The 16,487-nt window shown below is 38.4% G+C and overlaps 1 protein-coding gene across 2 annotated transcripts; it reads left to right on the forward strand.

Moving 5' to 3' along the window:
* Positions 1-8,149: 8,149 nt before the first annotated feature.
* On the forward strand, positions 8,150-16,284 carry LOC143270819 (melanoma antigen preferentially expressed in tumors-like). 2 transcript variants are annotated; one of them, XM_076561947.1, is made up of 5 exons: positions 8,150-8,253; positions 12,796-12,920; positions 13,539-13,838; positions 14,302-14,883; positions 15,753-16,284. In XM_076561947.1, the coding sequence occupies exons 3-5, from the start codon at positions 13,549-13,551 to the stop codon at positions 16,261-16,263; spliced, it is 1,383 nt and encodes a 460-aa protein (XP_076418062.1). In that variant the 5' UTR covers positions 8,150-8,253; positions 12,796-12,920; positions 13,539-13,548; the 3' UTR covers positions 16,264-16,284. The 2 variants fall into 2 exon arrangements, with proteins under 2 accessions (XP_076418062.1, XP_076418061.1); XM_076561946.1 differs by lacking the exon at positions 8,150-8,253 and adding an exon at positions 11,922-12,179.
* Positions 16,285-16,487: the final 203 nt, after the last annotated feature.

Here is a 16,487-nt window from a genome sequence, read left to right on the forward strand (position 1 = left end):
CTATAGCCATGTCTCAGGGATATTTTTACTATGGCCATGTATCAGGGATATTTTTACTATAGCCATGTATCAGGGATATTTTTACTATAGCCATGTATCAGGGATATTTTTACTATAGCCATGTATCAGGGATATTTTTACTATTGCCATGTCTCAGGGATATTTTTACTATGGCCATGTATCAGGGATATTTTTACTATAGCCATGTCTCAGGGATATTTTTACTATAGCCATGTCTCAGGGATATTTTTACTATAGCCATGTCTCAGGGATGTTTTTACTATAGCCATGTCTCAGGGATATTTTTACTATAGCCATGTCTCAGGGATATTTTTACTATAGCCATGTATCAGGGATATTTTTACTATAGCCATGTATCAGGGATATTTTTACTATAGCCATGTATCAGGGATATTTTTACTATAGCTATGTCTTAGGGATGGTCCCACTACCACATACATCAGAGAACTAGGGACATTAATACACGAGAGTGTTTTCTAACAAATGCATTTTTGATGTATAGTATGGGGTTGTGCATGTATGGTTTTTGCACCATGTGCCTGCAGTGCCCACAAAATCCAGAAGAGGGCATCTGTTCTTGATGGACACCTAAAGAGAGTGGTGGATTCCAGGGAACTCAGGTACCTAATGTAGAAAGCCGATCTGTGCATCCTTCCGACCTGGGGCCTTTGGACGAACACCCGGGGCTCTGGACCCCTGAACCGTCTCTCCAGCAAGGGCCTGGTTTTTAAGAGAAAAGCTTTGGTTCTTTTGTCCACTCTATCTGACTTTTGGTCCCTGAGCTTGAGACCTGGCTTGGGAGAATCCTCCAGTCAGGCAGTGCTGCGGTCACACTCACAGAGTCCACATAGAACTTTGAACCAAAAAAGACGCAGGCAAGTGCATAGACACCTATGACTTGAGGACCTCAGCCTCGTGAACGGAAGTGCGCAGAGGGAGGTGAAGTCACCTGACCCCAGCTAAGCCAATCGGAGTCCAGCTGACCCAGCTAAGCCAATCAGAGTCCAGCTGACCCAGCTAAGCCAATCACAGTCCAGCTGACCCAGCTAAGCCAATCACAGTCCAGCTGACCCAGCTAAGCCAATCGGAGTCCAGCTGACCCAGCTGAGCCAATCGGAGTCCAGCTGACACAGCTAAGCCAATCGGAGTCCAGCTGACCCAGCTAAGCCAATCGGAGTCCAGCTGACCCAGCTAAGCCAATCGGAGTCCAGCTGACCCAGCTAAGCCAATCGGAGTCCAGCTGACCCAGCTAAGCCAATCGGAGTCCAGCTGACCCAGCTAAGCCAATCACAGTCCAGCTGACCCAGCTAAGCCAATCACAGTCCAGCTGACCCAGCTAAGCCAATCGGAGTCCAGCTGACCCAGCTGAGCCAATCGGAGTCCAGCTGACACAGCTAAGCCAATCGGAGTCCAGCTGACCCAGCTAAGCCAATCGGAGTCCAGCTGACCCAGCTAAGCCAATCACAGTCCAGCTGACCCAGCTAAGCCAATCACAGTCCAGCTGACCCAGCTAAGCCAATCACAGTCCAGCTGACCCAGCTAAGCCAATCGGAGTCCAGCTGACCCAGCTAAGCCAATCGGAGTCCTCCAGTTGCGGCACTAAATTTGGAAAGGAGCAGTTGGGGACCTCGCAGGACTTTTCGAGGATCGCGCTCTGGTCTGGAGGTCGCAGCTGCCGCGCCTGAGGGGGTGAAAAAGTCGGAAGATTCATCCCACTCTCCCGCTCAGGTAAATAAATGGCAGACGTTTCTTTTTTAAAATTGAACCTGTTATGGGATTAACCGCCATATTGTTTCACTTTATCACCTGTTAAGTACTTAATTTCATGTGTACACCTTATTTCTTGGATCCATTCATCTGTTGATGGAATTCTAGGCTGGTTCCATTCCAAGGTTATTGTGAAAAGTAACATAAGAAACGTGAAAGTGCCGGTATCTCTATGCTGTGTTCATTTAGATTGCTTTGGGTGATAAGTGTGAAAAGTAAGAGAGTTCTAGTTTTCATTTTTTCAGAATCTTCCAGTGTTTTATAAGAGTTCCTTTCGCTCACATCTTCTCCAGCATTTGTCATTTAGCATATCAAAGTATTATTGATTTTTTTCTTATGGTTAAGGAAGTTAAATATTTATATTTCTTAGCCATTTGTATTTCGTCTTTTTTGAACTGTCCAGTTCAGGAGTCATTTATCTGTGTGTTGGCTTCTCTATTTGGGAGTTATGTTTTAAGTTCTTTAAATAATAATAATAATAATAATTCTCTGTAAAATGTATAGTTAAAATATTACCATTCTGTCGATTGTCACTCTATTGTTGTTTCTACTGTTCTGCAGAAGCTTTTTAATTTCATGCAGTTTAATTTGTCAGTATTTTCTATTGTTTCCTGAATGTGTTTTAAAGAGGCTTTTCTGTGCCTGTATCTTAAAGTGTGTTTCTCATATCTTCTTATAGAAGTTTCAGTATGTCGCATCTTACATTAGGAACAATGATCCATTTTGAATTGATTTTTCCAAAGAGAGACGGGGATGCAGTTTAATCTTTCTATATTTAGATGGCTAGTTTTACTAAACTTGTGAAAACTACCTTTTAGAAAAGATTGTTAAAAACAGTTTTCTTTTTGCAAGGGGATGTTTTAGGCACTTTTTTTCCTCCAAATATCAGGTGATTTGTAGATATATGGTCTTATTTCAGGGTTGTCTATTTCATTCCAGTGACTTATACATCTCTTTTTGTTGCAATAACATGCTGTTTTTGTTTCTATTGCTCTATGATATAATTTGAAAGCAGCTAATATTTACTTGCTGGTTTTTGTATATAGGGTCTTTTCCTCTTCTACTGTCTTCTTCAATTTCTTTCTTTACTGTTATTAAATCAGATTCTCCAGTCTTTCACTTCCTCATTTAGGTCTATTCCATGGTATTTAATTTTTGAAGCTATTGTGCATGGAATTGTTTCTCTGATTTATTTGTCATTGTCATGGTTATTGGCATGGAAAAGCCACCAATGTTTGCACTTATTTTGTAATACTGATTTTTTTGTTGCTTTTATCAAATCTAAGTATTTTCTGTTGGAGCGTTTGGATTCTCTTAATTATAAGATTGTGGGAAATGTTCTTAGGAATAATTAGACAGTTTCTTTTCATGTTTGTGTGTCATTTACCATTTTCTCTTGCCCTACTACAGTGGGCTAAAACTTCATTCAGTATAGTGAATAAAATTGGAGAGAGTGGTCCATGTTCTCTTGTTCCTGACTTGAGAAAAAATGCTTTCAGGTTTTCCAAGATTAATATGATTTTGAGTATAAATTTATTATGAGGTGATATTTTATGGTAAGATATGTTCCCCCTAGTCTTAGCTTCCCCTGGGCTTTTCTGATAAAGGCCTGTTTTGCACTTGCAAGATCATCATGTGATCACTGCCTCCAAAATAATTTACTTGTGAAAAATCCTTGCATCCCTAATATAAACCCTATTGTTCTTTATTTTAAAAGATATTATTAAATTCACTTTATAAAGACTTTATTTGAATAATCTATTAATATTTTTCATCACAGAAACTTCATTTTCAAAAAACTTTTGTCTGAACTATACTGAACAAGGTATATTGTCCACATAAGAGAAGTTTTGCATTTCCTTTATGTTTTAATCAAGTAGTTGGGGAGCATTTTTGAGGTCTGATGAAATGTTTATTTCATCCATGTGTTTCAAGGATTTTCTTTGTAGGGAGGTGCTTTAATCTTACTGATTTTTATAGATCTTTAAAGTTGTTTATGTCTTCTCTATCTAAGGAATTATCCATTTCTTCTAGATAGTCTATGAGTATAAGTTTTGAAATGTTCGTTAGCATTTTCAGAATTTCAGTGGTGTTTCTTTGTAATGCCCCTGTTTTTTACTCTGTTTTTACTAATTTATATATTCATTCTCTTATTTAGTTCAACTAAGGTATTTGTCACTCTTATCTTTGGGGAAAAACATCTGTTTTCACTGATTATTTGTATTGTTGTTCCTCTTAGTTACTGTTTTATTGCTATGAATAGATATGACCAAGGCACTTAATTGGGGATTCGCTTATAGTTTCAGAGTGTGAGTCCATGGCCATCATGATGGGGATTGTGGCAGGCATGGTGCTGGAGTATCAGTTTACAGCTCTCATCTTATCTGAAAGTTGCAGGCAGAGAGAGACTGGGCCTGGCATGGGTTTTTGACACATCAAAACTCCGTTGGTAGACTTCCTCCAACAAGGCCACACCTTCTGGGAGCCAGCATTAAAACACAGGATATTATTGAGCCATTCTCCTTTTTTGAGACAGGGCTTATCTGTAGCCCTGGCTGTACTGGAACTTGAGATACACCTGTGTCAGCCTGGGATTAAAGGTGTACTGCTCACAGAGACAGAGGTCACAAAGAACAATGGGTCTCAGATTGCAGCTAGTGTCTGTTTAGGCTATATAATGAGTTTAGACAGTATCTGTGTTCCCCGAGTCCCAAGAGTGGTCATGGTCGGTAAGAAAGTCAAGAAGGTCCTAGAAGGGTTGGAGCCACCAGAGGGCAGGGATCCTAGAAGACCCTCTGGGTTTCCTCACCAAAATGTTAGGACAGTAAGGAACAAAAGGCATGGAAGAGACCCAAGTCTGCTCTCAAGAGATGAAACTGTTTATTGGCACAGCAGCAGGGGGCAGTGACTTCCCCATGGGAATGGAACTTGTGTGAAGGGGAAGGGGCTGTCAGGGCTCTTATAGGAGTGGGCAGGGGGCCTGAATATAAGGAAGTTGATAGAGCTGCACAGGATACATATGACCTCCTTCTTTTGAAACTTCTTGTTCAAGCAAAGCAGGCTGAAGTTGGAGTTTTCCTATCCCACAGCCACTCTCAAACCCACTGAGGCTTATATTAATTACAAATGCCCATTCAATAGCTCAGGCTTATTACTAACTAGCTCGTACAACTTAAATTAACCCATTTCTATTTATCTACCTTCTGCCACGTGGCTTTTACCTTTATCCCATTTTGTGTGCCCGACTCGTTCTGCATCTGACTGGCAAATCCTTCTAGTCTGGTTTCCCCTCCTAACCTCCTCCTGCCCAGCTATGGTCTAGTGAGCTCTTTATTAGCCAGTGAGATTAGTACATATTCATAGTATCCAAAAAGACTGTTCCGAAGGAGGCTATCTTGAGAACTGTCTGAACAAAGAATTCTCCCTGAGACATGAATTTGGTTGACTGATAACAGTTGAGCAATGACATCAAGACAGTCTCAGCAGGACTTTTGGGTTTCTGCTACCAGGGCATTCTATCAGAAACTATTGCCAAGTCAAAGCTTATATTAATGTAAGTCATGGATGAGGCCAGGTTTTAGTGCAGGTAAGCAGAAGAACTTGGTACCATAAGCCAAATGGTTCTTTTTTTTCATGAAGATACAAGTATAAGGGGGTTGTGGAATCTTGCTCCATTGATAAGGAAAGCCAGTGATGTAGTCAACAACTGGAAGGAGTGAGAGATATGAAGATCCATCCAATAAGTGTGGTGATATATTGTGTACCCTAATAAATTTGCCTGAAGATCAGAGATCAGAACAAGCCACTAGGTTTGACATAGATGCCAGGCAGTGGTGGAACACACCTTTAATCCCAGTACTTGCCCTAGTCTGCTTTCTTGTTGCTGTGAGAAACACCACAAAAAAAGCAACTTGGGGAGGACAGGTTTTATTTCACCTTCCAGCTTGTAAGTCCATCATCCAGGGAAGTCAGGGCAAGAACTCAAGGCAGGAACATGGAGGCAAAAACCATGAAGAAATGATGTTACTGACTTGCTTCCCCTGGTTTGCTCAGCTGCCTTTTTATACAACCCAGGACTACCTGCCCAGAGGTGGCATCTCCATCAGAGAGCTGGGCGCTCCCACATTAATTAAAAATATGCCCCAAAAACTTGCCTATAGGCTAATATGATGGAGGCAATTTCTGAGTTGAAGTTCCTTTTTCCCATATGAATCTAGCTTATGTTAATTTGACAAAAGTTATTCAGCACAATGTGTAAGTGCATTATGTCTGTGTTAACTGTCAATTTTTATTTTTAGATTAATATCTACTGACAAAGGTTGGATATTGTTATTACTGAGTAGCTACAATATTGTTTTATGATATTGGGTATATTAGTATTTAGTGGTTACTTATTTATAGTAATGGTAGCATATTGATGGGTTATTCCAAATATTTATTGATTGTCTATGTATTCTGAATAATTTTTTGGCTTGATATGCACTTTATCAGATCTGTGCATATAACTAGACCTGTTTTTTTCTCTGGTTCCAACAGCTTGGTATATTGACTTCAGCCCTTTCGTTTTCAGAGTTTACTTATATTTGACATATAGATTCACTCCCCTCAGGCACCAAACATCTAGGCTTATCTGTAATGCAGTCGGCTAGTTTGTATCTTTAGATTCAATAGTTAGGACCATTTTAATTAAGATTAATATTAAGGAAATTTTTTTCATACAAAGAATTTTTTGGTTGATTTCATGGTTTCTTCAAATATTAATTGGCCTTGTTATTCTCCCTTCATTTTACTAGGCAAATGATTGTTTATTGAATTGTAGGTTTTTTTCTATAATCTTCTTTTTCTTTTACTATCAAGAAATCAATTTTCTGTGTTCTGAGTGTTAGCACTGTATTTAATTCTCCTCTCTATGTAGGATTCCTTTAAATATATTTCTGATATGCTGAATTTGTTAGCAACTGATTGTTGTAGTTTGTGGAAAATCTTTATCCACCGACTTTAGGGGATAACTGCTGGATATAATAATCTCACTTGACATTTATTTACTTTATTGCTTAAAACCCATCATTTGCTATTTTTGTGGCTTTTCAGGTTTCTGCCAAGAAGTCTGATGATACTCTGACTGGTTGTCACTTGTAAGTGGCATGGATGTTTCTTTGCAGCTTTTGATGTTATGTCTTCATTCTTTAGTCTTAGCATACTGTCCATGTTCTGTAGCAGTATATTTTACTTCTGATGCATCTTAGAGATGTTATATCTGTTTGGAGTCTAAATGCCTCTTGTGCTTAAAATTTATTTATTTTTCTGTAGACTCAGGAAATAGTCTGCTTTAATTTCTATGACTTTTCTGTGTCTTAAGTTTTATCTCCCCTCATTTTTCTGCCTGTAGATATATTTTATCTTGTGGTGATACTCCAGAAATTTGTGCTTAAGATTGGTAATTTTTTCTTTACTCATGTATGAATATGATATTTCCTTCAACTTTCCTTGCAACTTTATTTTTAAATTTTGATTAATACAGTTTATTAGTGAAACTTCCTACAGATTTTTATTGATGGAATTGAGTTTTTAATTTTCAGAATTTCTGTTTGTTCTCTTTCAAACTCCTTATGACTTTCTCATCTATGTTGCTGGCCTATACATACACATTCTGAGTTGATTTCATCACTTCATTCATATGTGTGAAAGTCCATGAACCTGTTTTCTAGTATACTTTCAAACTATTTGTCCAGCATTTTAAACACTTCTTCAATTTTTTGGATATGGCATTTGAGGAGATAGTTTCATCTGCTTTGCTTTTTCATATTTATATTTTTGTGTTGTGATCTCTATATCGCATTGGATGAGTATGTCTTCAAGTTTACCTTTCTCATAGGGTATAGACACTCTGTAGAGGGCTCAGTCTCAAGTCCCAAAAAGAAAGAAGAAAAGGAACCACTGTAATAGGTTATATATATATATATATATACTCAGAAAGTATTAAAGTTATCTACCATGCCCCAACAACTATGAATCAGATACTCACAGAAATAATATACAATAATATATTAAATTAAAACTCAGTTTGGGTAAAAGTGGGACTAATTGTACTCGATGTCTGTGAGAAAGAGCACATATAGTTGGGAGGAGTTTAAAGGTGGAAATGGATCTGGGAGGATATATGGGCAGGACTGGGATTGAATACTAATAGCATACATTGCATGCATGTATGAAAAATTCAAATAATTAATTACAATGTTCTATTGTAAAAGTAGAAATAACAATAAATGAATAAAGTAAATGAAGAGAACAGACAGGAGAAGGAAATAGAGCACTGAGATTTGTGCTGGAATTTTGGTCTTAGTGCATTCATTTCTCCCTCAACAGTAGACCATCCGTGAGAGGGAGGAGGCTGCTGCACCCTGAGGCCTTCGTGGACCTGCAACTCGTGCTTCTCCATTTCACCAGCATTGAACCACACAGAAGGTAAGTGGCTGCAGATGTAGAACTGGTCCCCAACCTCAATCATGGGATCACCAATGTCCTCAGTCATCACCAGGTGGTGGTGACTGCTCATGAACACACAAGTGATAGGACCTCAGAGCAGCGGGCCCTTCATTACCAGAGGATCTACTGCCTACATTTTATAGTTTGTCCTTGCCTGTCATTCACCCAGCCCATCACTGCCTTCGACAGGTGTCTCCCACAAAGCTGGTCTGGCAGACTCTCTCTAGTCCTTCTCATTTTGCAGTTGCTCCTTGTTTTCTTATTTCCAAGAGTATTTTTGTCTCAAGGAGTTAGCCTCTCTCCAGAGTGCACCTGGCTGGATATCCCTCAGACAAAGAGGGAAAGAATGTGTTTTCCTTTTATGTGGACTAGTGCCAACAGCAGAGTCACAGACCCAAATTTTCCAGATTGAATTAATGTTAGTGAGAATCTTGGGCTGACCTTTTAGGTAGGGGTGTCCATCTTTTTTTTTTTTTGTCATAAATACAGTATATTTGGATAGCCACATTTTAAGTGGCTTTTCCTTATTCCTCATACCTCCACCCTGAACCTGGTGCTTTAGATTTTGTAGCTTGCTACTCTTGCATGGATAGCCTTCCTGTCTCTCATATAGTCCAAGGTGCATTTTTAACTGACTATATAGTTGAGAATACCTTGAACTACTAGTCCAGCTACTTCCACCTCCTGAGTCCTGGGATTGCAGGTATATGTGACTACACCTAGTTCTCTGACTCTTTCTGCTACTCTTACCATGTAGTCATTTTACCTAAGAATTTTATGTTTTCTTATGGCTGTATTGGAATTGTACATTTCTGAAAAAACACTTGTTCTAATGGCATCCATATTCCCCTTTGCTCATTTTAGTACGGGAGATGTGTTCACCATAGTGTTTCAGCAATGGCTTAATGTATAATACCTGGCACCAGACATGAAATCTTCACAACATGTAGGGATGCTTGATTTTTGGTTTTTGTTTTGTTTTACTTTGTTTTGATTTGCTCTTTTACTCTTTAGGCACCAACTTTCCAGCTCCCCCAAAAATAAATGGAGACTTATTCTTACTTATGAATGCCCAGCTTTAGCTTGGCTTATTTCTAGCCAGTTTTCCTTAACTTAAATTATCCCACCTACCTTTCATATCTGGGCTTTTATCTTTCTCAATTCTTTATACCTTTCTTTACTTCTGACTCAGCTGCTTGCTGTCCTCTCTCCTTCTCCTTTTCTCACTCCTGCCTCTCCTCTCCTATGTATTCTCTCTGCATGCCAGGCCAGCCTATCCTTTCTCCTGCCTTGCTATTGGCCGTTCAGATCTTTATTAGACCAATCGGGTGTTTTAGGCAAGCAAAGTAACACAGCTTTACAGAGTTTACAAATTCAACATAAAAGAATGCAGCACATCCTTGCAGCATTAACAAATATTCCACAGTGTAAATGCATATAACATACCTTAAACTAATATTCCACAACAGATGTTGCTGTAGAAGTCCAACTGTATTTATATTTTGGGTATGTAAAATATAGTATTATTCAGATAATTCAATATAAATCTGTGTATTTGGAAACGTACCACTCCTGCTACCTTGTTCTCGTTTCCCATTTCTTTCTCATCCTTCACCGAAGGAATAACATCATTCACTTTTTGCTCTGTTATCACTTATATTTATTTTGCACAAAAGAAAGGTGACATGTTTTCTTACATTGCCTCCTTACATGAGAGCATAGAGTGCACATTTCTGTTTTTCTTTTAAGAGCATTTCTTTTTCATTGAAAATAGATTTTTTCATACAATATATTCTGATTATAGTTTCACATCCCCTAGCTCCTTACACCTCCCCTACACCGAAATCTGTATCATTTCTATATCTCTCATGTTAGAAAACAAACAAATAAGATTAACAAAATAATATAAACTAAGATAGAATAAAATCAAACCAGAATAGGACAATACAAACAGACAAAGAGAAAAAAGAAAAGTAGAAAAAGCACAAGAGACACACATATTCACGTGCAGAGAAAATTTATAAAAACAAAAATCTGAAGTGTAGTCAGAATTTCCTTGGAGTACCAGCTCCCAAATAATGACATGGAGAGTTCCTATTAATTATGAGAGCTTGGCCTTAGCTTAGGCTTGTTCCCAACTAGCTCTCAAAACTTAAATTAACCCACTTATATTAATCTGCATCTGCCACATGTACCTCTCCTCCACACTGTTTGTCTGACTTCCCTATCTCGCTGGCAAATTCTGACTCTTCTTCCCAGAGATCCTGTCTCTGCTGGGAAGTCCTGCCTGTCCTCTCCTGCCCAGCTATTGGCCATTCAATTCTTTGTTAAACCAAACAGAATGTGCCGTGGAAAAGACACATCTTCACAGTGTACAAAAAGATTATCCCAAACCACTGAAACTGATGTATAAGCAACAGACCTGTAAGGTTTAAAAAAAATACCCAGAGGATGCATTATTCGACTAAAAAAAAACCCTCCAAAAATACCATTGAGTTCATTTTGTGTTAACCATCTGCTGCTAGGCATAGACTCTGCTCTTAAATCTGATTTGTATATCCAGTGAGACTCTTGGAGAAAACTATTTTTTTTTCTTTTGGACAAATTTAGAAATAGCTTCTGAGTTAGGAATGGGGCTCGTGTCCACTTCTGCAGACCCTGCACATATTGCCACAGTCTCTGTGAGTTCATAAGGGCATCATTCCGGTTGTGTCTAGAAGGCCTGGTTTCCTTGGAGTCTATACATGGTATGTTTCATGGATCTACTTTAAGTGATGTTTTTGTTTTAAATCAAGTCTCACTCTGTACATTGCATGTCTGTCTTTCCTTTAGTGGCTTCTCACCTTTGTTTTTTTTTATTTATTTTAATTATGATTTATGTGTATGGGTTTTTTGCCTGCCTATATATCTGTGTAGCACATTTGTACAGGGCCCATAGTAGCCAGAAGAGGGCATCAGATCCCCTGGAACTGAAGTGTGTTATGGATGGTTTTCAGGACTGGGAATTGAATCCATGCCCTCAGGAAGATCAGCCAGTACTCTTAACTGCCACACCATCTTTTCAGCCCTTCATTAAACACTGATGTCCAACCATGTTGGCTTCTATTTCTAAGATTCCTAACCTATTTCATTCAGCTATTTGTCTGTTCTTATAGCAATGATGAGACACTGTAATTACAGAAATTCTCTAGAAAGTTTTCATTTTCTTGGTATGGTGTCAGGAGTCCATTCTCAAGTGTCTTCCTTCTCTCTTCTTAGCTATTCTTGTGTATTCTTTCACATATGAGCTTTACCATCAGGCTGTATAACTCAGTAAAATGTAGATATTTTTATTTTATTTAGAGAGAACTTTTTTAATGTTGAGTTTGTCAGGGAAAAGTCAAATTTAAATAGCATTTCTCCACAACCCTTATAATGGAATCTGGAGTCCTTACTCAGTCATATCAGGCACATCCACAACTGAATTTTGAATAAAAGTACTAGAATATTCACAGATATTCCTAGGAAGGAACATGGTGACCTTGTAATAGAGCACAAACAGCAACTTCTTGAATACATTTCACTAACATTTGTAACAATGTGTGAAATCAGCTGCTTTGTTTCATGAGACTGCCCAGTCCCTTTCTTTCAAGACTGAGTTTTTCTTCACACAAAAGAAAGTTCTTCACAAATAGGATGTACTTAAACTCTCTTACACCTTGAGCTATAACAGAAGACCATCATTTGAAGAATCTGGGACAGGCTTTTAGGACTGCATGAACAGTGTTCCTGAGAACCTGGAAGCCTCAAGAATATGTTCCACTTATTTGTTGTTAAGTTTGATAATTTTATCTTAGTCATCAAGTCATTTATCCAAGGACAATGTCATAATGTGTGTGAGATGCTGTAGCAAATTACCGTATTAGGTAGGTGATGAGCAACATTAATTTTGTTTTCTTATGGTTTTAATGTTTTTACCTGGAAATTTTCTTTATTTGGCTTATTCATATTGTTTTAGAAGCTATCTAATGTAATCATGTTATTTCCTGTTTATCAGTGTTGTGTAGGTCTTTTAGAGGGTTTGATGTTGTTCCTGAAGTAGAAGAAAAACTTAGGAGCTTTCTGACTCTTTCATGTGTTACAAGATTCTTAATCCCCCTCATTTTGTTTCTTTTCCCACCATTAACAAATTTTCTTGAATGTTTCTCCTAACCACATCAATGTATTCTTCCCACAGCCTGTGTCTCTTAATATTGCAGTTTTAAACTAACCTCCATATCACTTATTTGATTCACCTTTGATATTCATTGTTTATAACACATATTTGTAATACATCTTGATGAGACTCCAATCTCTGGCTTACATGAATCGTATACAACTGTGCTTTGCCCCCCCAACCCTGGCACCAATCCCAGACAAGTTTGACTGTTTCTTACTTTCCACATGTGAGACAACATACAGCTTTGAAGGGAACAGTTTTGAAGACTTTGCCATAAACTGTACTGCATTCTTTTGATTTTATGTTTTCTTTTTCATCTTTAGGCTTACTTCATGACTAGATTTTCCGAATATGCTGAAGGTCAACTTTAAATTTTCTTAACCATCGTCCTTCATGTCTGTCTTGTGACATTTTGGTGTCTTCGTCTGCCACAAATACAGTGACAAGGGTGAGACAGATCAAGGGCTGGAATGTCATTCTTTTTCTTTTAATCACAATGAACTTGGGGTTGTAATATTTTCTGTTGTACCACTGTTTTGTAGATTTATCTTTTTCTTCTTCAGAGCTTATATACTATGGAGGGAAAATACTGAAGTCATGTAGCTAAGTGACCAAAATTGTTTTCTGCTTACTTACTACCCATTTCTTTTTTGGAAACAGTTTCTTTTTGTGTAGCTTTTGAGCCTATCCTGGAACTTCCTCTGCAGACCAGGCTGGCTGTGAACTTAAGAGATCCACCTGCCCTGCCTCCTGAGTGCTGGGATTAAAAGGTGTATGCCATCACCACCCGGCCTACTACCCATTTCTAATGGTGTTTTATCACATACATACTTTATATACAAGGGAGAGGGAATAGTAATACACACACACACACACACACACACACACACACACACACCTTTATATACTCACAAGTCAATTTCTAACCTGTGTCTATAGTAGATGTATCTAGTGTTGGCTATCTGGTTCATTTATTCTTTAAATTTCTACTTTGCTGGCACTAGTTGCAAATAAGAGACTGTGTATTTTTTCCTAGAACTTCTAAATATTTCTCCTTCTGATTCAGGTTCACAAAGATGGATGCAAAGAACCCAAAGACACTGTTGGATCTCGCTATGCAGAGTCTGCTGAGAAATGAGTCTGCAACAATCCAAGCTCTGGAGGATATGCCAAGAGTCTTTTTTGTTCCACTGTTCATTGCTGCCTTTGAGGGTGGCCATAAGAATACATTGCTTGAGATGGTGAAAGTGTGGCCCTATTACTGTCTCGACTTTGGGTCATTAACTGTACAGGAGCCTCAACATGGACTCCTGAAAGCCATGATTGAGAATCTTCCATTGCGTCCTTCAAGGAACTCTGCTTCTAGGTAAGACTGTATAATAGAAACATGGAAAGACAGAGGAGGTTATACCACAGCCTGCTACTCTCCCAGAAGGAGAAACAAGTAAATTCTGAAGGTTTATGGGTGAGACTGTTGTGTGCAAACTTGGTAACACATTAAAGATTGATTGTATTCAATGTTAATTATGAAATCTGTTACTGATTGTATTCAATGTTCATTTTGAAATCTGTTACTGAGGGTTCTATTGATGTTTTAAGTAACAGGTGTTACATAAGAGAAAGACAGGAGCTTTAAGACTGGAGGGGATCTAAGGTGTATAAAGGATTGGGGGGGAGGCTGAATTTTCATGGGAAAGATTTATTGATAGTTAGTACAAGGAGTGTCAGCTATGGATAAAAGAATTAGGTCTTAGATGGTATCGTTTATTATTTTCGGTTTTATTATCATTGGCTATTTCTCAACTATTCTGTCTCCTCTACCCCTACAGGAGTCCTAAACTGAGGATCCTAGGTTTAAGGCAAGACAACGACTGTAGGACCATATGCCATGATGTCAGCATCAAGGAACCTTTCTGTTTTCATTCTTGTGCTTATTCTGACAGCTCTATCGTGAAAATAGAAGGGCAGCATCATTTTGTGAATACAGATTCCATGGTTCAGTTCCCCAGGCCTGTAGAGTTACTAGTGGATCTTTCCCTAGATGGCTCCTTAATGGAAAAGGAATTTTTGGTTTTGCTTACAAGTAAAATTAGGGAGAGTTCAGGGTCTTTGCACATATGCTGTCGAGATTTGCAAGTTGATAAACTGTGTGACAGCAAATGCACCCTGAATTTTCTTGATCTCAACTGTGTTGGTCAGTTGTCAATCAATATGGGTTCACTGAGTGATATCACCAATGTCCTGTCTCAGATGGACCACCTAGAGAGCCTCAGTCTGTCTAAAGTCACTTTTAGATATCTGGGTGGGAATGTCTTTAAAATTCTCTTCAGTCACTTGCTGTATATGAACACCCTTAAGGAAGTCAGCTTGTCTTCATTCTGTCTCACAGGTCATCTGGACAGAGTGCTCAGGTGAGAGTTTGGGCCAGGGCCCTGGGTTTCCTTGAAGGCTTGTTGAGACAGGAAAGAAAACATTCTTGGGTATTCCTGAACTCCTGGAAAACTTTTATGCTTTGTACTTTGTTGCTTCTGGGAATTTGAAACTGGAGAAAGAATTACAAAAATTTAGCATCCAGCAATGTACAGACAAGTGCAGAAATAAAAGGTGAAAAACACTAGCCTTTTAGATATGAAGAGGAACAGGGATTGAGATGGGGGAAGACTTTTTGCTGTAGCATTGATGCACCTCATCATAGATGCTCATACTTCACAATGTCAGATCACTTTACTGATATGTAATCCAAAGGCATAGGCCATGAAAGTAGAGGTTGGTATGTAAGGACTGACCAAAGGGAGTTTTCAGTTGCCTGCTCTTTCTGATCCCTCCCCACTAAAAAGGTGAACTGAAATATACAATGGATAATGTAAGTATCAAGTGCTTTCAGTTTTTTCTCTTAATATTTTTTAAAATCATGTATTATAATACACTGTACACATTCTTAAGATTAAAAGAAATTGTATCTCAGTGTTGAAAACAAAACGTTCAGCTGAATGTGTTGGCACAGGATTTTAATCTCAGCACTCAGGAGGCAAAGACAGGCAGATTCTATGAAATCAAGGCCAGTATAATCTCCATAGTGAGTTCCAGGACAGCCAGGGCTACATAGTAAGAATCTGTCTAAAAAAAATCCTCAGAGTCACAAAACTATGGAGTGAATTCAAGCACACATTAATATCCAATTATAATGTATGTGAAAAGTGGTTTATTCTAGATATAAAGGTATATTTTTCCTTATTCAATCTTCATTCTTCACAAGTTTTTTGTTGTTTTCTCCCTACAGAGTCCTGCCACCTGGTCTGAATTTCTTGTGTCTGCCATTCTGTGACCTTTTGCACAGAGACTTCAGATTTCTGGCCCAGAGCCCTCAGGCCACCCACCTGCAGCTGTCAAATCTTAGCAACAACTCAATGTATTGGGATGATTTTGAGCCTTTTCAAACTCTTCTGGCAAATCTCTCTGGTACTCTTCGGCATCTAGAGATAAATCACTGCCTTATAAATGATTCTGCAACCTCTGTCTGTATTCCTGCCCTGATTCGTTGTACTCATCTCAATGCCCTGTGTTTTGCTTCTAACCCCATCACAATGCCTATGCTTGTGACTATCATGAATAATTTAACACCCTTGAAGAAGCTAAAACATGTGATTAATCCCATCCCTGTACATTGCTATGGAATATGGCCTTTTCAGGGCAGTATAGACCGAAGGAAGCTTGCTATTTTACAACTGTTGAAGGTGATGTTAGCACTTGCAGAGAGGCCTGACATGAACTGGATCACTTACTTAGAATAAATTTCATAGTCCAACACAGATTCAACGCGATATGTATTATTTAAGTACTAAATGTTATTTCCTGGACCCACACACACACTATATATATTTCTTTACATTGTAGAAAATTACACTTAGGGAATACAGGTATGTAACTGATTCTTACACAGAGTATTTTAGAAAAGATGGAGGACCTCGAGAGTTCCTGTGTATCACTGGTCTACTGTTGATATATTTCATTTTAC

The sequence above is a fragment of the Peromyscus maniculatus genome, chromosome X, assembly GCF_049852395.1.
Source record: "Peromyscus maniculatus bairdii isolate BWxNUB_F1_BW_parent chromosome X, HU_Pman_BW_mat_3.1, whole genome shotgun sequence".
NCBI lineage: Eukaryota > Metazoa > Chordata > Mammalia > Rodentia > Cricetidae > Peromyscus > Peromyscus maniculatus.